This window comes from Acinonyx jubatus, chromosome A2 (genome assembly GCF_027475565.1).
Source record: "Acinonyx jubatus isolate Ajub_Pintada_27869175 chromosome A2, VMU_Ajub_asm_v1.0, whole genome shotgun sequence".
Classification (NCBI taxonomy): Eukaryota; Metazoa; Chordata; class Mammalia; order Carnivora; family Felidae; genus Acinonyx; species Acinonyx jubatus.
Window position 1 is genome coordinate 76187433 of NC_069383.1, and position 25252 is coordinate 76212684.

The 25252-nt window shown below is 39.6% G+C and overlaps 1 protein-coding gene across 30 annotated transcripts in view; it reads right to left on the bottom strand.

Annotated features, from left to right (window-relative positions):
• Window positions 1-23804, bottom strand: part of ADAM22 (ADAM metallopeptidase domain 22) — a 234883-nt gene extending 211079 nt beyond the window's left edge. For all 30 annotated transcript variants that reach the window (XR_008296861.1, XM_053218484.1, XM_053218489.1 and 27 more), the window contains exons 1-2: window positions 23665-23804; window positions 23037-23197 (exon numbers count right to left, since the gene is read on the bottom strand). Coding sequence is in view for 29 of the 30 variants with exons in the window: in XM_053218484.1 (XP_053074459.1) it covers window positions 23037-23197; window positions 23665-23749 (246 nt within the window). In the remaining variant the exon portion in view is untranslated. The remainder of the gene's footprint in view (window positions 1-23036; window positions 23198-23664) is intronic.
• Window positions 23805-25252: the final 1448 nt, after the last annotated feature.

The window sequence follows — 25252 nt, forward strand, 5'->3', positions numbered from 1 at the left end:
TTATCCATAGGACAGAGGGAGAAAGATGGAACTTTGAGTTTTAGGGAAGCTCAATGACTTATGTGATTCATTTCCCACCTGTTAGGAAACAAATATCCATTCAAAACTATTATGAAAAAATGATTGTTGAGCCTATTTTATTATAAGTTCTTGAGAGAGTTCCTCAACCCCTATTTGTGGTCTGTTCCAATGCTGAATCATCTTATTTTCCCTCTTACATAGCTAACAAAACTCTCTTAATGCAATTTAGGTCCATTTTCTCCATTTGTGAAGCAGGATATGTTCAAAGATGGGTTGGAAGTATGCCTCTCATCTCTTAGGCAGAGTAGAAATCATGTGCCACTTTGTAAGCTCTACAGCAGGCTAGGACTAAAAATATCTACCAACCACACACAATAAAATACCTTGCACAAAAGTAAACCATAGCCATCCATGTACTAAACATAAAAGAGAAGTACATTTAACTACATGGAAGTGATACTGCCTTGCAAAGAAGAATCCAAATGCATTATAATGTGGGGAGATGGAGGGGGGTGGATTACATTCAAACCCCAAAGTGAAAATTTGTATGGTCTTCTTTGGTGATAAAATGCAATCCTTTGAGAACCCAAGATAAAACTGAAAATACTTCCAGAGACATGGATAATTCCAAATATTTACCCCAGTACAGTTTTCAATGAGACCGCTCAACACAAATCTTTGGAGTAATAGCCCTGTTACTCATACTTTACAGACACGCGCTAGTCTTGGGGTCATTGTACTGGCTGTTCTTTCATCTTGGAATGCTCTTCCTGATATATATGCCTGGCTCACTCTCCACTTCCTTCTAGTTTTTCCTAATGTCACCTTCTCCCTGAGACATGGTGGACCACCCTATTAAAAATTACAACCTATGATATCCACACCCCTCTGTATGCCCAATCTCCATTACCATGCTCATTTTTTTTCTTTTTCCATAGTACTCACCATGTAACTTATCATTCATTATGTTTTTATCTATCTGCTAGAATATAAGTGCCATGAAAAAAGAAATTTAGGGTTGTTTTTAATCACTTATGATCCAAAGGGCCCAAAATAGTGCTTGCATATAAGAGGCCCACAATAAATATTTGTGGAGTGAATTTTAAAAATGTTACTTCACAAATCAAACCACAAGAAATAATTCCATCTCTCTCTCTCTCTCTCTTCCTCTCTCCTCCTCTCTCACCTATGTACACACACACACACACACACACACACACACACAAACACACACACACACTAGTTATTAAGTCTTAATCTGAAAAATTTTTTAATGTAAAAACTTTAATTGCAAAGTTGTCAAGTTCAAACTTCATAAGAGAAGAAATAAGAATCAAAGCCTATTAAATATTTGCAACCTTCTCTGCTCCCTCATTATTCAAAGATAGGATGATGAAAAGAAAAATCAAGAATCTCTAGTTCTAGTGAAAACACGCTGCAGAGAACAGGAGCTATAAAAAGGCATGATTAATAGCTCAAACATAACTAAAATACCCAACTGCACAAGGGCCAGAAGGTGCAGGGACAAGTGTAGCTGTTTTTCTCATCAAGTGGGGTATAAGAACTGAAACTGACCCCCCCGCCCTATGGAGACAGGATGGTCTGCAAACACTCTCCACACAGACACGCACACACCCAGCTACTACCACCAGCAACAATATCTGCACTTAAGAGTTCTTTTCCTCCTCAACACTTTCTGCAATGAGCATATGATACTAAAATGAAAGCATACGGACTTCTTCTAACCTAATTATTTCTTGAGAAAGAGAAATAACACAATTAACTTTGAAAGCACAGATTTTGGAAATATGTTTGTTGAAAACTGTTGGAAATTCAGAAACACATGGTTGATTGATTAAGTGTTAAAATATTTATTAAATATGGAAATCCACTGCAAAAAAAAATGGAAAGTTCTTCCATTAAGCTGAAGGCTATGTCTAACGCTGGGTTGAGTCATCTCAACAAGAAGCTCAGCAAAGGTACTTATGATTACAGCTTATTTATAATGGGATCCAAAACAACAGAATGATAAAGAGTGAAGAGCCAGAACATAAAAGGAAAAACAGAGAACTGAGAATGACTAAAAGTTTTTTTTTTTTCCAAAAGGCATTGTATTTTTATTATTTTTATTTTTTTAATTTAAATCCAAGTTAGTTAACATATAATGTAATAATTATTTCAGGAATAGAATTTAGTGATTCATCACTTACATATAACATCCAGTGCTCATCCCAACAAGTGCCCTTCTTAATGATCCTCACCCCTTGCGCCCTTCCCCCCACCCAACATCCAGCCAGCAACTCTCAGTTTGTTCTCTGTATTTAAGAGTTTCTTACGGTTTGTTTCCCTCTCTGTTTTTGTATTATTTTTGCTTCTCTTCCCTTGTATGCATTTGTTTGGCATTTTAAATTCCACATATAAGAATGACTAAACGTTTTATTAAAAGCCACGGCAAGGGGTGCCTGGGTGGCTCAGTCAAGAGCCTATGACTCTTGATTTTGGCTGAGGTCACGATCTCACGGTTCATGGGTTTGAGCCCTGCATTGGGCTCTGTGCTAGGGTGCAGAGCCTGCTTGGGATTCTCTTTCTTCCTCCCTCCCCCTGCCCCTGACCAGCATGCATGTGCTCTCTCTCTCTCAAAATAAATAAATGAACTTAAAAAAACAAAAAGCCACTGCAAAAAGGGTGAATTTTGTATGCTAAAAGGGTGATTTTTATGATACATGAATTATATCCCAAGAAAGCTGTTATCAAAAACTATATTAAAAGTTAGGATTGTTGTCATAAACAAATACAAAGTTTTCACAGAAGAAAAATGGACTTTGTTATAATAACTGCTACTTTCTATAAAATTTTGGAAACCATTTCTTCTTCAATGATCTGTTCCTTTAGATTTTTGCCTTCTGAAGCTCTTCAGATAAAACATGTTTTTATAAAAGAAAATAAAGCAAGCTATTAAAATAGAGCATCTTATCCTCTAATCCAGTTTAACATATAGATTCCAACACTCAGCCTAGTTTAGGAACCAAGAGCCCAACCTTTTATCCCACTGCCCATCAGCCTCTTCATGTCCTGCTTTCCTTCCCTTTCCTCACTTCCTGGCTAGGAACAGCCCTGTGGAGGATAGAGACTACTGAAGTCTGGACTGATGCAGAGAGGCCTCCCATCCCAAAGTAATTAAGATGCATTGTTACTCATTCAATTTTAAGAAAACAAATCCCACCTGATATTTGAACTAAAACTATGTGAGGGGACAAACAAGAAACAAAATTATACAGCATAGAGCATACAGTCAATGATACTATAATTGCCTTGTATGGTGACAGATGGTAGCTACACTTGTGGTAAGCACAGCACAGTGTATCAACTTGTGAAATCATGGGGCGCCTGGGTGGCTCAAGTCAGTTGAGCATCAGAATCTGGATTTCAGCTCAGGTCATGATCCCATGATTGTGGGATCCAGCCCTGCGACCGACTACACCCTGAGTGTGGAGCTTGCTTAAGAATCTCTCTCTCTCTACCCCTCTGCCTGACTCGCATGTTCTGTCTCTAAAATAAAACAAACAAACAAACAAACAAACAAACTTGTGAAAGTGCTATGTTGTACATACCTGGAACTAATGTAACATTGTGTGTCAACTATAACTCAATTAAAGAAAAGAAACATGATTTACTTGTTTTGTTAAATTCCTGGAAAGAATTCAACTACATCAAAGCTGGAACCCACAATTAGCACCAGGGTCCAAACGTTCTACCCTCCTGGAATACTCGATAGGAATCACAGCTCTCATGAAATAATCTGAGTAATGCAGTGATTTGAATACACAAGAAACTGGGCACCAATTTCACACCAAGAAATGATCACGATGGAAGCTTAAAAAAAAAAAAGTAACATTTATTGAGCTCTTACTATATACCAAATACTCAGCCACAAGCTTTATGTGTATTATCTCCTTTAATCCTCACAACAACATATGAGCTGGGTACTATTCTTGCTCCAGTCTTATTGGTGTAAAAAGTTACAGGCATGCCAAGTTCACACAGTGAGCTAATGGCAAAGGTAGGCTTTGAGCACACGCAGCCTAATTCTAGAACCTCCAACCCTTAATCACTATCCTATAATGTTTCCAAAAAATTGTATCAGGGACTTATTTCACTACGAATTAAGACTTACTCTTTTCTTTTTTTTTTTTTTTAATGTTTATTTATTTTTGAGACAGAGAGAGACAGAGCATGAATGGGGGAGGGTCAGAGAGAGGGAGACACAGAATCTGAAACAGGCTCCAGGCTCTGAGCTGTCAGCACAGAGCCCGACGCAGGGCTCGAACTCACGGACCGTGAGATCATGACCTGAGCCGAAGTCGGCTGCTTAACCGACTGAGCCACCCAGGCACCCCGAATTAAGACTTATTCTTAAAAAAAAATAGTAGATTCTGCAGGAATCAAGTAATACACAAAGAATTATAAAGAAAAGAATTGATATGGATAATATCAAAAAAATTATTAATGTTAAAACAAAAGACACGATACAATGAGAATGGATGAGCCATAGTATTTTTTTTTTCATTTTACTTATTTTAGAGACAGAGAACAGAGAAGAGGGACACAGGTGGTGGGGGGGGGGGGAGGGAGAATATCATAAGCAGGATCCACACTCAGCATGGAGCCCCACGTAGGGCTCGATCCCATGACCCTGGTATCATGACCAGAGCCAAAATCAAGACTTGGACACTCAACCGACTGAGCCACCCAGGTACCTCATGCCATAATAATTTATAAAAGTATCTGCAATAACCAATAAAAGAAAAGAATCCATAATATATTTTAAATGCCTATAAATGAATAAAAGACAAATATTCTTATAGAAAAATGGCAAAAGTATATGAGTAGACCATTTAGAGGAAGAAATATAATCACCAAAAATGCTCAATCTCATTAGTCATCAGGGAAATGGGAAGTAAAATAATTACACACCATTCACATCCATAATGTTTTTATAAGTTTTTAAATCTTATGGTTCCAAATGATTATGAAGATGGAGACGTACAGAAATTCTCATGCACTGCCAGGGGACGTAAATTGGTATATCACTATGTGATGTGGCATTATGTACAGAAGTTGAGAATGCACAAACCCGAAGAATCAACAATGGCTCTTCAAAATATATGTCCCACAGAAACTCATGCACATGTGTCTATCAATGGCAAATACTGCTGTAAGAGTGAAAACTTGAAAACAATCCATAAATACCACTAATATAAAAAGAAAGATATGATGGTAAGTTTGTAACATAGAAAGCCAGACAACAATAAAAAAAGAATAAATTCAATTATTTTACATGTACCAACTTAAGAAACTGAAAGTCAATGTTGATCAAGAAAGAAATAGGTATTAGGAAGAAGAACTGAATGTACATTTTACAACTGAAAAATATAGTACCAGAAGTAAAAAAAAAAAAAAAAAAAAAATCCTGGCTGGCCTTAAGCAGCCAGTAATGAAATAGCAGAATGAACACAATAAAAATCATCCAATCTGAAGAAGAGAGAGAAAAACTTCTTTCTTTAAAGTGAGGAGAGCTTCAGATCATGGGATACAATTTCAAAACGTCTAACACATGGATAAATGGAGTCCACATGGAAAAGAGTAAGATAATGGAGGAGGAAGAGGAAATTGAAGAAATAATAGCAGAAAACCTATCAAATTTGGTAGAAGACACAAATTTATAGATTCAACATCTGAATAACCTGTCTTGTTTGTATGTTGTTGAGTTTTAAGTTTACTCTATATATTATGGATATTAATCTCTTATCAGATATATGATTTGCAAGTATTTTCTTACATTCTATGGGTTATCTTTTTACTTTGTTAATATAGTCAAGATACACACACACACAAAAAAAAAAGAAAAGAAAGTCAATGGTGAGAAGTATCAAAAGGACGTATATGAAACCAAATATGTACATGTAAAAAAACACACAAAATAGTAATATACACTGTTTATGGATAAATATTTATGTAGTTAAAGTATAAAAAGCCAAGAAGGATGCACATTAATTGCAAGATAATGATTTTCCCTGGGAAGGATGGGGAAATGGAAGGCAGGAGAGCATCAACTGAATCTATAATGTTTATTACTTAAAAAAAAAAAAAAAAACTAGGGCCACCTGGGTGGCTCAGTTGGTTAAGTTTCTGACTTGTGCTCAAGTCATGACCTCACAGTTCGTGGGTTAGAGCCCCATGTCTGTGCTGACAGCTCAGAGCCTGGAGCCTGCTTCGGATTCTGTGTCTTCCTCTCTCTCTGCCTCTCCTCTGCTCATGTTCTGTCTCTCTCTCAAAAATAAATAAACATTTAAAATTTTTTTAAAAAAACTATTAAATTTGTGTTGATTCTGTATGGTGAGTACAAGTGCCTATCACATTACAAGGAGTTTTAAATTTAAAAGAGAAACAAAAGTTGTCCTAAATAAATTTTCACAAACACCTTCACACAGTCGATTTTGTAGACTCCACATAACAGCCAAGGGATGAATAGCACAAGCGCAGATATGTCTCTAATACTGTGGCCAGAAGAACTACAAGAAACAAAAATTAATGTTTCTGAAAGCTGCAGGGAGCTTCACATTGACTCAACCTTCTGAAACCTTTTTATTTTTATTATTGAGAGAATGAGACAGTGAGCGAGAGTATGTACAAGTGGGGGAGGAGCAGAGAGAGAGGGAGAGAGAGAATCCCAAGCAGGCTCTGCGCTGTCAGTGCAGAGCTCAACTCGGGGCTCCATCTCATGAACTGGATGAGATCATGACCTGAGCCGAAATCAAGAGTGAGCCACCCAGGCACCCCAACCTCTTAAAACCTAAACCAGAGCTACTCAAAGAAGACCTGCCTTGTAGGTATCAGGCTCACCACCAGGAATCCTATAGGTCAGATCATGACCCATTAGAGGGCTCTGAAATCACTGTAGTGCACCACAGCCAGCATTTTTTAGAAAATAACAAAGACAGAGTAGAATACGGCCCCTGGGTGGCTCAGTCATTTGAGTGTCCCACTCTTGACTTTGGATCAGGTCATGATCACATGGTTTGTGGGATCAAGCCCCACATTGGCTTCTGAGCTGATGGTGTAGAACCTTCTTGGGATTTTTTTCTCTCTCCCTCTCTCTCTCTATCCCTCCCATGTACATTCTCTCTCAAAATAAATGGATAAGCTTTATAAAAAAAAAAAAAAGTAAAAAAAAAGAATAGAGTACAATGAAAAGTATACTACTGCATGTATTAAGGATAAGTATTTTTCAGGACACACTTGTTTCAGTATTTGGTGTGTTTGTGTTTTCACATGTTCACATAAAAACTTCTACACAAATGCTCATAGAATTATGCAGAATTCCCAAAAAGTAAAAACAACCCAAATCTCTATCAAGATGAATGAATAAGAGAATATTATTTAGCAATACAAAGGAATGAAGTAACACCTCATGCAATAACATGGATAAACCTTGGAAATACTATGCTGAGTAAAAGAAGCCACTCATAATCATACACAGTGTATTATTCCATTTATATAAAATGTCTAGAACAGACAAATCTACAGAGACAGAAAGTAGATGGTTGCCTAGGGGTGAGGATGGGGGTAGGCAGTGTGGGAGAGTTTGGGGGATTGTATGGACTTTGTGAGGTGATGAAAACATTTTAAAGTTGACAGTGGGGGTCATTGCATTACTGTTTGAATATACTAGTAAACTTTTAGTTGTAAACAATTGTTAAGTGGGTGAATTATAAGGTATGTAAATTATAATCCAATAAATCTCTTACTAAAATATATACATACAGGGGCACCTGGGTGGCTCAGTGGTTGAGCATCTGACTCTTGATTTCAGCTCGGGTCATGGTCTCACGGTTCATGGGATGGAGTCCCGTGTCAGGCTTTGCACTGACAGAGTGGAGCCTGCTTGAGACTCTCTCTCTCTCCTCTCTCTCTGTCCCTCCCCCACTCGTGCTTTCTCAAAAAATAAATTAAAAAATATATATGTACACAATTAAAATATACATAATTTTGTTCCTGAGATTACACTGGGGCCACTCAAGTCATGAAAACTGTTAGAGTTCATTTCTATGGGCCAGCTACTTGATCCTAATATTTTGATGTGGGACCTCCCCACCACCATATGCCTCTATTTTCTTTTCTGGTCTTTAACCTACTTTTAGATAGTTCATTCACACTAAGCTATGAGTGCTTAAAAACAGCACAGAGTGCCATCCATCCCTCTCTGAGGTCTCTACTTATACTAAAGAAACTATTCTCTAGTGGTGTTTATTTTTTGTTAGGACACTTTTTAATGTTTATTTTTATTATTTATTTTGAGAGAGAGAATACAAGCAGGGGAAGGGCAGAGAGAGAGGGAGAAAGACAATTCCAAGCAGACTCCATGCTATCACCACAAACCCCGACGCAGGTTCAATCCTAAGAACTAAGAGATCATTACCTGAACTGAAACCAAGAGTTGGAAGATTAACCGACTAAGCCACCCAGGTGCCCTTGTAGTGGTGTTTATTCGGATTTAAGTCAGATGTGCAGAGCTTTTTGAGTCATGGAGATTTCATGGAGTAATAATATTATATAGGTATTATCTATATCTACCTCCTAAGAAACAAAGAAAGTAAATCTTTTATATTAACTTGTTAGGCCATAAAATGGTGTAGTAAACATTGGGGGTGAGGCAAAAATAAAGATAAAATAATAGACAAGGAAGTATCTGGGACTTAGTTAAAGGGAAACAAAAGACCAGGTGTTGTACTTAGTTCAAAAACCCAATTTAAAAAATCAAAATTATCAAAATTCCAAGAATAAATATCAAGGGAACTCCTTGGTTGAATTATGTCACATGAGTTTAGATCCATCAAAAACACTACATGGTCACTCTCCCAGAAGACACGCATCATTGTCTTAAAGAAAATGCAGCTCCAGGCACCAAACGGCAAACTCTGGTGAATAAAGTCACACACAAAGGTTAAACGGCTTGGATTTATTTTTGTTGGGGGAGATGAGGCTATAAACTGACATGAATGATTTTGTCACAGCAATTAAGGCTGCAGAGAGATGGCAGGCAGCCTCACGTGCCGGAATGTCAGTGTGCCAACCACTGTCCAAGTTCCCGCTGCCTTCTCTCTCCTTCCCATCACAGCCCTGCCTTTCCTCATAAACCTTGCTTCGAATGTGAAGCAAGAGTGACAGCCATTTCAGTTCAGATGCTCACAGTGACGGGATCCTCACGAACCTGGGCATGCCATCTACAGGGTGTCTCTGTAGGGTGAGCAAGAATAGTTGTGGGAGGAAGAGGAACAAAGAGATCACAGATAAGGGAAAGTCCATGGCTCCTCTCAAGCTCATCCCAACAAAAGATTTTAATAATCTCAGGGAAAGAACTACTCTAACCATTGGAAATAAATCAAAAGTACGTAAAATCGTAACATAAATGGTGACAGAACTCTTTCCTGCAACTTTGAGACAGAAAATTGAAACAAAGCCAAAATATTTGCTGAGCCAAAATATTTCACCTATACGTCAGGCACAACAAGAAGCAGTGAACGAACAACAGTAAATTTGAATGACAAAGTCCCAGACCAATATTATTCAGTCTAGTTCATGGGAACACCTTCTATTAACATACCCAAGTTTTCAGTGCCCCAGTCCCCCACCCCACACACCAACACACACATAAGCATGAATAATTTTATGACCACACTCTGAGGCAAGTTTTACTATACCTGCAAAAGTGCCTCATCATTTCTTAATACTGAGTCTGAATCCTGTGACAATGCAGTGATGGATCATTCTAGAAGACTCTGAGAGGCACATGCTGAGCAACTATGGAGGGTGGACTGAGCACATAACTCAGAGTTTAAATCCAGGGAATGAAGAGCAATGAGAACAAACAGAAAAACGATTTTAGGAAGGCAATTAATCCAGCAGTAAAAAGCAGAAGGGGCACTTCACTCCATGTCCAAAGAAAAGAAGGAATGAGAGACGACTGAAGGGAAACAAAAGAAACAAACAAACAGAAAAAATAAAAGCCATACCCAACCCCCCCCAAAAAAAAGATTTAAAGAAAAGTAGTAAAACGGAAAGCTTGTTGAACTATAACACATTTTCCAAATCGCAAAATAATCAAGTCCAGCAATGTGCAGCAGGGATGGGTCCTAACACTGAATGTAAATAACCTTTCAGAGACTTGTTTTTTCTTTAGTTGCTAAGAGAAAAAGAGGAACTTGACAGAAATAGAGTAGGGGAGAAATACAAAATAAACCAAGGGTCATGGGGAAAGTGAACAGAGGAAGACTAGGCTCACGGGAAAACAATAAATGGAAAGAGGCAACAGGAAAGTGCTCAAACTTGTACTGAAAGATGAAGAGAAAGAAATAACTGACCAGGGAAAACCTAACCTAATAACAGGGGTCTGGGGACATGGCATCAATGATTTCATCCAGCCAACATCTGCTTGTTGAGCACTATGTACACGGAACCATGTACAAGGCTGTGTGTCAACGCTGGGAAGAAATAAAAATGAAGATGAGGATGCATGCCTTCGCCCCTTGTTTTTTCTGTACAATGAAATTAATGTAAAATAATTTTTACCCCATCACCCTAAGAAAACTGCAAACTTCACGATTTCATCATCAGAACATATAGGAAATGTTCTAAATATCTCATTAATCAATGACTTCACATTGATTTCACATGAAACTGGTTAAGCTATAAATTAATAGTATTCTCCCTTCATTAATTCTGAGAACGCTGTCTATGCAAGATGATTAAGAACCGTAAGAACATCATGCTAAACTTACTTCAGAAATTAAATGAGACTTTTCACTATCTCAGCACCAATAATATTTTTCTTCCTGTTTTACCCTAGAAAATCCTGAAAACCAACAAAAATTGCTATACCGTGGTTTGAAATACCTTATCTCAGGTCACCCTCCCAGGCAGAAATTGCTTCACCTTTGGTGACCACAATGAACACTACTTGAATTTTGCCCACCTTCTTATCAATATCTGTCCAAGACTTAAGGTACTTTTATGAGGAAATACATTTGGAAAAAAAAAAAAAACCCAACGTAACATTTATAGCTAAACTAGATGTACAAAGTCCTAAAGTGTGAACACAATTTTGCGGTTCTGAATCTAAATTTTCATCACCTTCAGTGATGCTTAAGTTTTTATCAAAATAAATAAAAATCTTCCTAAGAAATGATGGCTTAATTATTTTACATAACGGTACATTTGTAAATGCATCTGTAAAAACCAAATTCCCATTCTTCTTATTAAACATTATCTAAATTTTTTTGAAAGTTTAGGTAATGAAACTTGAAAGCACATGCAAGTACTCATAACTACCTCTAACTCCATATAATTCCAAACTCACCACGAAAATAACCCACTATTTATAGAAACAGAGACTGATACTGTCACCAGCAACATCCCACGATGGACCTCAAGACCTGACCTTTATTGCATAGATCCACCGACCTTTGTCCCACATTTTCCTTAAGTTCTTTTTTCCAGCTTATCTTTTAACAGGCAAAGGACCTCACAGCAACCCATGATGGAAACCAAGACGACTTTCTCAAGCAGTAACAACTGTCCTAAGAGTTCCAGCCTGCCCAGACCACCCAGACCAGTTTGAGCTCAACCACCAACTCACATCTGTGCACATGGACCATGGAGCGACTGACAGGCACCTCTGCCTTGTTATAATGCTAAAATCTCTGCCCCAAAAGGAGCACAAACCTCATTAACATTACACACAATGTGTGTATAGGCTTGTTTCTCTAAGGCACATGCGTGACTTCACGCCTACCTCCACATCCAATGACAAAACACCCCTTTCTGAATATTCTCCCTAACCCTAAATAAAAGGAACCCATTCACCCTTGCTCAGAGGGTCATGGCTTTGGAAGATATTCCCTGTGACCTCCTCCCTTGCTGCAAGTCAAGTTTCCTTTGTGCAACAACTCTACCCGGTATAGTTCCTATAAATAACTCACCAAGGAGTGGACTACATTAGTTTGATTACAATACTAAAATTATCCACATCAGTAAAATAAATGTTCCAAATAGCTACTGCAAAAGAACTCTTCAATCATTAACATACCTTTATTTAATGCATACCACATGGCATTCAAAATGAGCCTGTTGCTCATTTTGTACAAACAAAGTGTGATTTTTCAGAGTATATAAAGCCATAAATCTTTAAGCCTCATCTCTTGACCCAGGAGAAGCAGAGTCCACAGTCTGAACTATGCATAATGGGGCAGAGTGAGCCCAGGAAAGCCCTCTCCCATCAGCCTTCAGACCTTTAAAAAAGACCAACGAAGATGGGGCGCCTGGGTGGCTCAGTTGGTTGAGCGTCTGACTTCAGCTCAGGTCATGATCTCACAGCTCATGAGTTCAAGCCCCACATTGGGCTCTGTGCTGGCAGCTCGGAGCCTGGAGCCTGCTTCTGCTTCTGTGTCTCCCTCTCTCTCTGCCCCTAACCCACTTGCATTCTGTCTCTTTCTCTAAAATAAACATTAAAAATAAAAAAATAAAAAATAAAAGACCAACAAAGAGTAAGATGGAGGAAGAAGAAGAAAGCAGGAAGAAGAAGGAATAAAGAAGGATAAGAATAGGAAGAAGAGGAAAGAAAAAAAGACAAGGAGAAGTGAGGAAGAAGAAGAAGGGAAATGGTTCTTCCCTCTGAAACAAAAACTTAAAACTCATGTGAGGATGAAAATGATCGCTGGTGCCATGAGAGACAGGTCAGGCTAAAAAACACTCCGTTTCCTTAAAAACACAAGATCTAAATCAAGAGTGGAGCCAATCACTAAAACCTGGATGTGAGATTAAAAACTTAGATTGTGCCTCAGTCTGTTTCAGGTAGCTCTCTCTAGTTGGGACCCACCTGGCACAGCGCACCTAATATCTTCTCCCTGTAACTGCGTTGTGATTTCCCTGAGCTTTACCACCACACTTCTTTCCACACCCTGCTCCTGCCCATGTTCTGATGACCCTAGACAGCTATCTTCAGACAACTGCTCCCCCAGGCTACTTTAGACTAATACCACCATGTGTAACCTTGACAGCTCATTATGCCCACTGAGAATCCATAGCTGAGTTCCTGGCCAGACCCCTGACAGTGTATTCTAAAGGCATTAAAAATCCACTTGAGAATTCACAGAAATCTACAGAACTAGTTTTTGTCAAGTGCCAGCTCTTTCTACAGCATCTTGCTACCTAGTCCAAAGAATGAGAAACCACTTAAAGTTTGAGCTGTGACCAGCGGTACCAAATCACATGTACCAGCCTGACTCCCAACCTTCTGACCTCACTAGTGGGGGAGTGGGGGGCTGGGGGGAGGGGAATGAAGGCAATTTCTCCCAACCAAGCCTATATAAGAAGTAAACTGGAAAAAAAATAAAATAAGAAGAAGAGCAATTGACTGACTAGAGGTAAAGGCTAGAGACATGAGTTAGTGCCAAGTAGAATAAGGGGTCTAAGAAAACTGTCAACCAGGAGTTCTCCTGCCTCAGGTAGAAAATGTTAAAGCCACTTGCAAAATGTGAGCTCTTGAGGCCCATCTTCAGGAAAGCCTCATTGATTTCTCATTCTTCCAAAAACGGTTATCTAATGTTCTCTACTTGGGACAAAAAAAAAAAAAAAATGCAGCAAAAGGGCAACTACTGCTCAGTGGTAACTGAAATGCCCTGGTACAAAATCGATCTTTAAAAAGGAGAAAAATGTTGATCTACCCTTGCTGATACATGCATATGATTCTGAAAAACCTCTTCAACATAAACAAACAGATGGTGGGGGGTGGGGGCCAGGGGGTGGATTAAGTTGTTTATTCCTTCTCTTCCCAGTTATAACTGCTGGTATTTCTTGGTCATGGTATGGCATTTTTTATTTTCAAAATCAAATTACATCTAATAGTCTGCTCTAGGGAAGACAAAACCGATTTTGATCTTAAAAGCAACTCGAATGATGAAATCAGAAATAAAGGACAACTAGAAGTCTAAAATCATTTTTATATATGAAGTATTTATATTCTAAAAATACAGCACACTGATAAGTAAAAAATAAAAACACAGCACACTGAATTCTATTTTAATTATGTGTAAAAGAGTTACAATTATCAAAGGGGGCTATAAATTCAATATTTAAAGACTAACATTTATTCATGTATTCATTATTTTATACCATACCAAGTTCCAAAGAGGACTTGAGGATGTTTACATGGATACTTACAAGATATTATAAGCAGATGAGAAAACTGGAGGGAAAGGAAAATTTATCACTTCAAGAAATATTTATTAAGTACCTACTCTGTGCCAGGCACTGGGCTAGGCAGTGGAGATGTGTGATGAACAAACAGACAAGATCACTATTGTCATACACAATTCTCGTAGTTTATATTCCAGGGATGGCACACTGGAGGAACGACAATAAACAAGCCAATCATTAAAAAGAATGTCAAGTGCTGACAAGTGCTGGGAAGACAAGAGAGTAACATGACGTGATAGGGGGTGGGTGGACCACTTCAGGAAAGCAGACAGAGGAAACCTCTAAGATTACTTTCCCTAAGCCTGAATACAGGTATGACGTTTCATATTGACAAATTATTACGAGTCAAGAGATATTTCAGATAACTCTTGAGCTGAAATGGGTGCTGATGAGCTAGGATGGAGCTGGAATGAAAACTCAGGCTATGACTCTGGCTTGGAGGAGGGCACAATTTGCCTCTAAGCTTCTGGCGTCCCACCCAAGGAAGGAAACAATTACATGACAAATCTCTCCTCTTGGTCCTGATGAGGCACCATCCATAATGTTTTCCCCAGACTTCAATTAATACTGTAACTGGTTTCTCAGGAATAATTCTTACAATGTCCTTTAAAATATCCTTTTGAAAAGGTCTGATAAATTATTGAGGAGGTGAGTGATGCAAATAAGAAAACTGATCCCAATTCAGATACAAATTCTTGTGACTAACTTAAATCCAGAAAGATTTAAGATGAAAAAAAAAAATCTCCTAAATCTTAAGGATACACAGAGCTCCTTGACCCTGCGTGCAAATTGGAATCCACTGGGGAGATTTTTTTTTTTTTCATTACCCAGAATCCCGGTAGGTGAGGCCAGCACCCTATGGAGGAACAGAGGATAGTTCCCCATAAATAGTTTCTTCCCTCCCCCATAAAGAGTTTTTTCTGAGTTTCTGGCAGATAAAACTCCAACAAGTACTGAGTACAGATATTCTATGCTGTTGTTTAGATGTAGATTCAAATATGTCTATGTGGCTAAAAGAATATCTGAGGTAGAAACAGAAATTATATCCACTTCTAGAAATGAAGACATATAACAAGTGCTAAACACGACATCGATTCACACCTGAATGAAGTTAGCAAGGGAGGAGACGTGAGCAGGACCAAGAGTTTCTCAAAGAAATGTTAGGATGATTCCACCACAGAGATGAATGGGTAACTACATGTTAAATAAGTAGCATATATTACAGAAGGATTATTTTATTTGGATCTCTAACATTTTCTTTGAGAATTCTTCTCCTAATACTACTGTTTCCTGGTTGTATGACCTTGGGCAGGTTAGTTAGCTTCCTTAAGCCTCAGTAGCCTCATCTATAAAATGGATATAATATCTACCTCATAATGATAATACATGTAAATCACTCATCACAGTGCCTGGTACATGCTACATATTCAATAAATATTCATTCTTCTTTTACATTTCTTTCCCTTAATATTTGCTTTCTAGGGCTTTTATTACCAAAATAAATGTGTATACTTATATGAAAGCATGACTAGGTGCTCACAGAAGCTATCATTTTGGTTATTAATGATTATGTATCGCTTTTCCCTGAAAGCTTTGATATTTGGAACTCTGGAGCTACTTGCTCTGTGAAGCTACAAAAGATATTCTGTATCTTTTCTTTTGGAGAAAGGTAAGGGTATCGATCCCTGTTTAGCATTTCTTTCTGTTTTATGAAACTTTGACCACAAAAGAATATACATAATTTTGGTACTGACTGTTGAATATTAAAATCTTCAAATTACACAGAAAGATTATAACAATAAGGGTACACATGCAATTCCAAACTAGAACATGACCCTTGAAGAGGTGTTTTTCATCTTTTAAATGTTAAATATCTTTATACAGTCCATTCTCATTCTCAAATTAGTAGAAATGATGCATTCCTACTGTTTCTGCAAGCTGCAAAAAACATAAGGTTCCAACAGGACCAAATGTAAGAAAGCTTTGATCTCACTGCCATTGAACGACATCTAAAGAAATGTTGGTGGCCTCCTGCCATAAAGCCAGTTAAGCATAGTGGTTAAGCCCAGGCAGTGCAGTGGAGTTAAAGTACCTGGGTTGAATCCTTTCTCAGCTACCCACCGGCTTTGTGGTTTTACAGCTGATAAGTACTACCTGTCACATGATTCTTGTGGGACTGCAATGAGTTAATGTGCACCAAGTACTAAGAAAACTGTTGGGTACATAAAAACTAACCACATAAGTTATTGTACTTAAGTATGTTAGTGTACATTATAACGTATATGATAATACTACTATAAGCACTTTTCTCTTTTCCTGATTTGTTTCCTTCCTCCTTGTCACCACTCTCCTTACCATCCTTTCCTCTTCTGCTCACTCCCCTCCTTTTATTAACATCCTCTTTCCCTTTGGACCTTATCCATGAAATATAATGATAAATGTGGCCTTATCTCAGCCCCACTGGAGCTACTGAGAGCTAGTGACCTTACAGACTACTGCTCTCAATGAACCATGACAAGAAAGCAGGCCTCCCTCCATGTATATACTTAGAGAGGGCTTTATCACTAAAAATGACAGAATACTTCACATTCTTTGAAAGTTGAGAAAGCAAATAAAACTAAGAACGATTTTTACCAAGCCATAAGCTCTTAGAGTCATTCATAGTTTTTCAGGTATAAATGTAAAGAAGTGAAGAGAGGGGCGCCTGGATGGCTCCATCAGTGAAGCGTCCGACTTCAGCTCAAGTCATGATCTCACAGTTCGTGGGTTAGAGCCCCGCGTCTCGCTCTGTGCTGACAGCTCAGAGCCTGGAGCCTGCTTCAGATTCTGTGTCTCCCTCTCTCTGCCTCTCTCAAACTAGTACTCTGTCTCTCTCAAAAATAAATAAAACGTTAAAAAAATAAAAAATAAAGAAGTGATGAGAGATGGGTTCTTTTTGTATGCAGTGAGATCATTAGGCATAATTTCAAAGATGCCCCAAACACATATATACAAATTGGGATCTCACAGAGTAAAAACAAGACTTAAAGAAAACTCCCACAATTCTGAATACCATTTCTTTTAAAAATTTAATTGTAAGGGAAGGATATTGGTAGGAGAATTTAAAAAAAATGTGGTAGGAAATGTCTCCTTCCTATTTATAGCAGAACAAACTTTTTACTGGTGGCAAAACTTTATCAATATTGAGCTACTTAGGTTTAACAAATGCCCATTAAGAAAAAAAAAATGCTTGTGCTATCCTTGCAAAATACTCCCAAAGCTATAATTCCTAGGAGCCCTTTTTTTGCCAGAGAAGCAGTACCGCAGACAATTTACCGTGAAGCTGACTCAGTGCTCCCAAGTGAAACAGCACAATTTTAACTACAGCTCATCCATGCTTAGGCACATGTATAAATATACTCATAAAAATGGAGCACACTAGAGGCGCTTGGGTGGCTCAGTTGGTTGAGTGCCCGACTTCAGCTCAGGTCATGATCTCGCCGCCGTTCCTGAGTTCAGGCCCCCCCACTGGGCTCTCTGCTGTCAGTGCAGAGACCACTTTGGATCCTCTGTCTCCCTCTCTCTCTGCGCCGCTTTCTCTCTCTCTCAAAAGTAAATAAGCCTTTTAAAAAAATGGGAGCACATGACTACTTACCATCTTGCTATACCATCTGGCATTACTGATTATCAAAAGTATGATAATTTACAGATCTGTGTTTTTGGTACCTGACTACTTGAGAAGCTACAACACTATCCAGGGAAAGAGACAGAGAAATGAGTAGCCCAACTATTCACTGAAAGCAAAGACTTATGATAAAAAGAAATTCTGCTATTTATAGAGAAATATCAATGGGTGAAAAATAAATAATTGAAAATATATGGGGTGAATACATGACAAAATAAACCACCAAATAACTTATCTTTGATGTTACAGTAAATCTGTCCTGCTTGGCTAGCCAAAAAAAAAAAGGAACCATTAAGGTGCTTTTTCTTTTTTTAAGACATTTTTTTAATGTTTTTTATTTATTTTTGAAGGAAAGAGAGAGACAGACCATGGGCTGGGGAGGAGCAGAGAGAGAGGGAGACACAGAATTCGAAGCAGGCTCCAGGCTCTGAGCTGTCAGCACAGATCCGACACGGGGCTCAAACTCACGGACCATGAGATCATGACCTGAGCCAAAAAAGTACGCCTAACCGACTGAGCCACCCAGGTGCCCCTAAGGTGATTTTTCTTAAAAATAGCAATTAAATGATTATCAGTTATCAGTATCAAACCATCAATAAGGCTCAGGAGGCACTATCTTGCCCATATGGATGCCCAGTTAAAAAAGTTTTATCTATTTATCTGCAAACACCCAATTCCTTCAGCACAAATCACTTCAAGGCAGAAGAAAGAAAGACTGAATAATTTGAATATTCTAGTTCCCTGTGCTATTTTACAGGACTGAAATTATCTCAGACTAGGTAGACAACCTTGAGGATACCAAGGTTACCCACAATCAAACATGGTTTCTTGGACTATCATTTCTAGAACTTGATGGCAAAATAACCTTTCATTATGGGTTGATCATCACACTTGGGATAAAAACAAAGTATGCATTCAAGTAACTAACTGGACAGGTAATAAAGAAATCTTTTACAACATGGACTCATCAACAGAATTATTATTTCACACCAATCATATTGCCAGTATTTCCCCAAAACTGAAATAAATTTTTCTTTTAAAAGTATCAGTATTCTGTGGCACTTGGGTGGCTCAGTCAGTTAGGCATCTGACTTTGGCTCAGGTCATGAACTCACAGTTCATGAATTCAAGCCCCTTCGGGCTCTGTGCTGATAGTTCGGCGCCTGGAGCCAGCTTCAGATTCTTTGACTCCCTCTCTCTCTGCCCCTCCCCTGCTCATGCTCTGTCTCTGTCTCTCGAAAAATAAATAAACATTAAAAAAGTAATAATTTGAGTATTCTTTTCCATTCAGTGGTTAAAAACTGAAACAAGGACACATTAAGAGTAAAATTAAGGTGTTTTATACCATCATAGTTCCTGTGAGCTTTCTGAAACATTAAGTGATACGTTACTGGTTTCCTTACTGTGGATCAATGACTTTATCTTACCAGGTGTGAAGTAATTCCTGAATTAGGTTAGATGACCTATAAGGTCTCTACCATCTCTAGGACTGTCAGATTCCACTTACTTATGTAAATTTTAGTAATGTGTAATTTACTTCTGGGAATGTGTTACATTCAGGTAATTAGGGCACCATTTTGAATTAAAGTGATGTCATAAAATTTCTAAATAGTACTCAAGCAGCCTGAGGGAGTAAATGTTATTTAACAAAAACTCATATAATGCTTACAATATACCCAGCATTGCTCTAAATGCCTTATAAACTCATTTATATGGTATTTTCAGTTTACTAACTAAATTCTTAGGAAGCTAACGAGTATGTGAATTAGCATTTACCAATAAATTAAAGTGAACAACCACTTGAACCTACCCTGTGAAATTAAAATTATTCATTTCTAACAATTAGGACCATCCCACAGTATCATGAGTCTGGTCAGTAAACTCTCCTTACTAAAGTCCTTCAATTGCCTTTGGGACAAAGTCCAAACTGCTCCACAAATCATGAAGGTACTGCAGCATTTACTCTCTGCTTTCCTGTTTTGGCTCATCTGTCCCCTAAATCCTAACTATTTGCACCTAACAAAAAAGTGTCCTAATTCCCAAATGTCCATGTACTTCTGCCCCTTTGGTTTGACATGCCCATCCCCTTCCTTTAATCTGGCCCATTTCAGCCTCAAAACACAGCTAAGACAGCACCTCCCCGTGAAAGCCCACCCCGCCTGCTCACCTGGGTTAAACACTGTCTTCACTGCCTCCAAAGCTTTCTGTGATCACCTCCAGAAACTCACACAGAAGGGCAGAGTATAACTGCTTATCCATTCATGCACGTTCCCACTTGTCTATAAATTCCTTAAAGGTTTGAAGTGTGTCTCTTACCTCTAAATCCCCAGAGCCTTGTACAAAAATTGGTACACAGTATGAGCTCAAGTAAATAAGTGCCTTTTAAATACACAAATCAACAAATGAATATATAAGCTTTGTAGGCTGATAGGAAGGCATCCCAATTTTATTTCTGAAGAAGAAAGGAAATTACTAAAAAATATCTATGGGTAGCTAAGATGCCATAAATTTTATCTATTTAATTACCAAAGAAATAACAAGGGCCAAATATAATCAGCTTGAGTTTTTAGATCCAATGCAGCTCTCAATGAATCTAAAAATGCAGGAACACTCCTGAGTTCCCTAACTTTAGGAAAATTTGGCATATGGCAACTAAGTCTTCACAACTGTAACTGCCAGATTCAGATCTAGCAGTCAGCGATTTCTAACTGTAGTTTAAGGAGCACGGTAAAATGCAACAGCCCCCCAGGTGATACAGACATCCAACCAGGTGTTCGGTATATACCTTACTACGTGCCAGGCACTGAGGTAACTACTTGTAATAATTACTTTGATGGTAAGACAGTAGACAGTATCTTCACTTCCAATCCTGACTTGAATAAACAATCTATTCATGCTGTTCAACCTAAATCATACCAGTTCATCCATACCTCACCAAAAGCCAGAGTCATTCTTCCTAACTGTGAGTTTTATTATTTTAAGAAGAAACTGCACAGGCCCAAGGTATCTTCCGCCCCAAGTAGAAAGGCCAATGAACCAAAAAACTGCCGAAGTGGTGCTCCATAAATAGGAGAAAAGAAGGACTGGCCTGTTTTCCAAAAGTGGTGGTCTTTCACCACCATAGTGAAGGGCAGAGGGTACCTGAAGACATTACCAGCATATGGCAGAGATGTGGGAGTTTCCAATTCTAAAATTTTCTTTTTCTATATTTCTACTTCTGTCTCCCTCCTCTCCGAGAAAGACTTTGTGATCTGTTTTAAAGCACTGGCTATATCAGCAAAAATTCAGGCTGAGAAACTACAGGATGAAAGACCCCCTGTCTTCAATGAATAAATCGTAAGGAAAAAATGAAGGAAACAGAAGGGGGTAAATTATGCATTAAAGAGACTCAAAAAAATAAACTAATTCCAGTCTATAGACATCATTTGGGTCCTGGATCAAACAAACAAACTTAAATGTATACATTTTACATATATTTATCTAATATACTTAAATATATTTTACATATTTATAATATTTATGTATTAGGTATAATAACAGGGTTACATTCTTTCTTGAAAGAATCCTTTTAGAAGTACAGAGTGAATTTTTTATGAATGAAATGATCTGATCTGCCTCAAATACAAGAAGGGGAAGAAAACAGGTAGGAGACAGATGAAACAAGACTGGCTATGAGTTGCTAATTGTTGAAGCATTATGTATTTATTCTAATATTCATTCATTATAACATTCTCTTTTGCATATGTATGTGAAATTTTTCCTAAGCAAAAGCTGTAAATGAGTGTGAGAATATTCCTCAACAGAAATAATTCTCATTTATTGAAAAATAAGAGTGTCCCGTTTCTTCAGTCTTACTATGAAAACAAGTCAAAATGAAAGAGAAGAGGTATTTATCAAACGATTCAAATAATGGAAATCTTCATTAAAGCTTGGCACACTGGACTTTCTACCACAGTACTCAAACTTTAATGGATATTAGTGTAGCCCTTTAAATTAATTTCTTGTATGAAAATTTCAAGAGCTAAGCATTAGCATTTTTGTGATTTATATGGCATTTTTCTGCTTCCACATATTTTACAGAAACAGATCAAATATTATGACTATCACAGCTACAACATACATCTTGAAGTATTAATAAATGTATTTACACACGTGAAAATGTTCAGCTGCCTTTAGGTCAGCAAAACTTACAACATTTTCAACCACACGAACAAGCTCTACCTTAATATGTACTTGCAGGTGAATAAACTGCTTGCCATGTTGATGTATATAAATACAAAAATTGCTTAGAGAGCCCTGAAATAATTACCTAAATTAGCAAGTAAGCTCAAAATAATTTTCAGGCATTATCTGTGGATATGTGATATTGATCTAAATATGGGTAAATGGAATAAACTTAGATTTTTTAAACATAGTTTATAAATGCCCAAAAAACAAAAGGACTCAAATTACGCCAAAGGACCACTGCCAGCGAAGAAATGGAGGAGGAGAGGCCTTTCCTGAAACGTGGAGGTGAATGGATACATCTCTGGTGTCCATAAATCGAGTGAGCTGAGAACCCTGCAGGTTAGCTTATTTTTACAGTTTGAGTTTAGTTAGGGATGTCTAGGCTTGCCTTTCCATTTTTTCTACGGTACCAACCTTGGTTTAAATCACGTATAAAGTCTTTTTGAGGATTAAAACAACCACAACAATAATGATGATGCAAACCCTGCCCACACATTACATCCTTTCTTGCCTATGCATGTTTTTTTGCCTGCCGGAGGTGAGAGGGTCTCCGCCCCTCCGCTCAGGATACCGCACTGCCGAAGACATCCCGCACAAACTCCTCTCTAGCAAAGCTCCGGCCTGTGGTGCTTTGGAGGGGTTTGTCCCCCCCGCCCCTTCTTTTTCGCACTGGGAGCGCCATGCACGACTCGCACTAGGGCTGCGCTCCTTCCACCGAAGACACTGCATCTCCAGGGCGACGGAGAGCAAACGTGGGGTCAGGGTGGGCCAGGCCGCGCCCGGGCCCACCCCCCTGGACCGCGCCTCTCACCTGCCCGCCGCCGGGGTGGCCCCGCACCCGCGTGTCGAGCGCGTCGTGTCCAGTTTCGTCTTCACCGCCCGAGCGGTAGAGGAGCCGGAGTGGCACGATGCTCTGGCGCTCCAGGAAGCGGTTTTCGTTCCTCCTCTCCAGCTCCGTCAACGAGGCGTCTCCTCCAGGCAGGACGAGGGTAAGGAGGGAGCGGGGAGAAAAGGAGAAAATAATGACCCTGACCCACACGCGTGTCTCCTGCGGTCCGACGTCTTCTGTAGGAAAATCCCACCGCCCCCTCCCTCCAGGTCCCTATCTGGGAAGGACGCAGAGACACCAGCCGGACGGAGAGCCTTGGACCAGCTCATCTGAGATCATCCAGGATCGGGGCCCAGAAGCACAGCACCCCTTTCCCATCCTCCGCATTCCGCTTCTTCAGAAAAGGAAAAACATGCATTTGACCGAAGGCTTCTAATGCATCTGCGCGCCCCCACACATGTATTTTTGCTTCACTTCTCACCACCCTTCTAAATAAAAAAATCTCCCCGCGCACTCGGGAAACGGGCATGCCCGTTTCCAGTGCGCTTGAGGGCTGCAAAGACTCCTGGAAAATGGTACGTCCCTAAGCCACACAGGGTGGCGAACTTACCTGCCCGACCGCAGCGCGCCGGGGGGCAGGTCCCCAGGGCGCAGAGCAGCAAGAAGGGCACGGACGCAGCCGCCGCCGCCTGCATGGTGCTGCCGTCAGCCCGCCTCGTTCGAGACGCTCAGCTAGCTCCTCATGCCCCGGCAGCAGGGTCCGGCTCCCTCCGCCCGCGCCCCCCGGTTCTCCTCGGCCACCCCCTCCCAGCCCCGGACCGTGCTGCGGCGGCCGTGGCGCTGCAGCCTCCGCCGCGGCGCTGCCTCAGTGCTGCATTGTGCTCCGCGGGTGCTTCCGCTGGCGGGGGGAGCTAGCGAGTGCTGCATTGGGCGGTTGGCTGTAGCTAAGTGGATTCTAGCGCCTCCCACCTCATCCCAAGGCAAAGGCTCTGGCGGGCGACGAGCGCTCGGCAGGGAGCGAGCGCCTGGTGCACTCGCCCCCCGCGCGCACGGGCAGGGGCGCGCGCAGGAGAGTCAGCTGGGAAATGTAGTTCTCCGCGTCCCCCTCCTCTTCACTGCGGTGCGGACGGTAGCGACTTTCGGGACCACGAGATCCTCCACAGCCGAAGACCGGAGGGAGGAAAAGGGCAGGAGAAAGAGAGGTCATCCCCGCAGGCCTCCTGGCACCGAAATCTCCAACTGTGCCGCTGGATACAGTATTCCTCCACTCCGTACATCCTCAAAGAACCATAATAATGTTTTTCAAAGAGTTACTGGTTACATTATTAACGGGGAATCACTCCCTCAAGAAAACATGCTAAGTTCATCATTCATCGAATACTGATTGAGGACCTACTGTATGGCCCGGTGGCTAAGAACGGGGATACAACCGTGAAAGACATGAGTGTAAGAGGCATGTGCTCTAAGATACAGTTGAGTAAATACTGTTTTTTTTTACAGAACGGTGTGAAAGTGCCCGACAGTGAGGAGCATCGTTAACTCAGCCAGGGGAGTCAAGGGAGAACATTAAGAAGCTCTACTGGAAGGATGTCTTGAATATAGCCCAAGTCTCCAGGATACTTTGTTCTTTCTCTGATCTCTGCCTGTCTCAAACCTGTTTGTGAAAAACAGACTTGGGGAACTCTACTTTCTCAGGCTGCTAATTCCATTTTTCTCTAATTCCAAATGTTAGAAACTCTTTTGAGGATAAGACAGTAATACAATACATACAATTCAGTAATTAGTTATCACCGTAATTAACACTTGTGTAGTGTGATACAGTTTTCCTGGGGTCACATATAATGTCGTTTGATCTTCGGGTCAGCAATTTAATAAGTGTTGTTATTCCCATTTCAGAGAGGAGGAAATTAAGGCTTAGAGCTGCACCTTCTAAATACTGTAACCACTAGCTACATGTAACTATTTAAATTTAAATTAATTAAAAGTAAATAAAATTTAAAATTCTGTTCCTCAGTCACACTAACCACATTTCTTGTGCTGCATTTGGCTAGCAGCTACTGTATTGTAGAGCAAGAATATGGGATATTTCCATCATTGCAGACAGTTCTATTGGACCACAGTGGTTTGGGGAACTTAAATGATTTCCTAAGTTCCCGTGGCTTGTTATAGAGTGGACTGGATATCCTGCTTTCAAATCT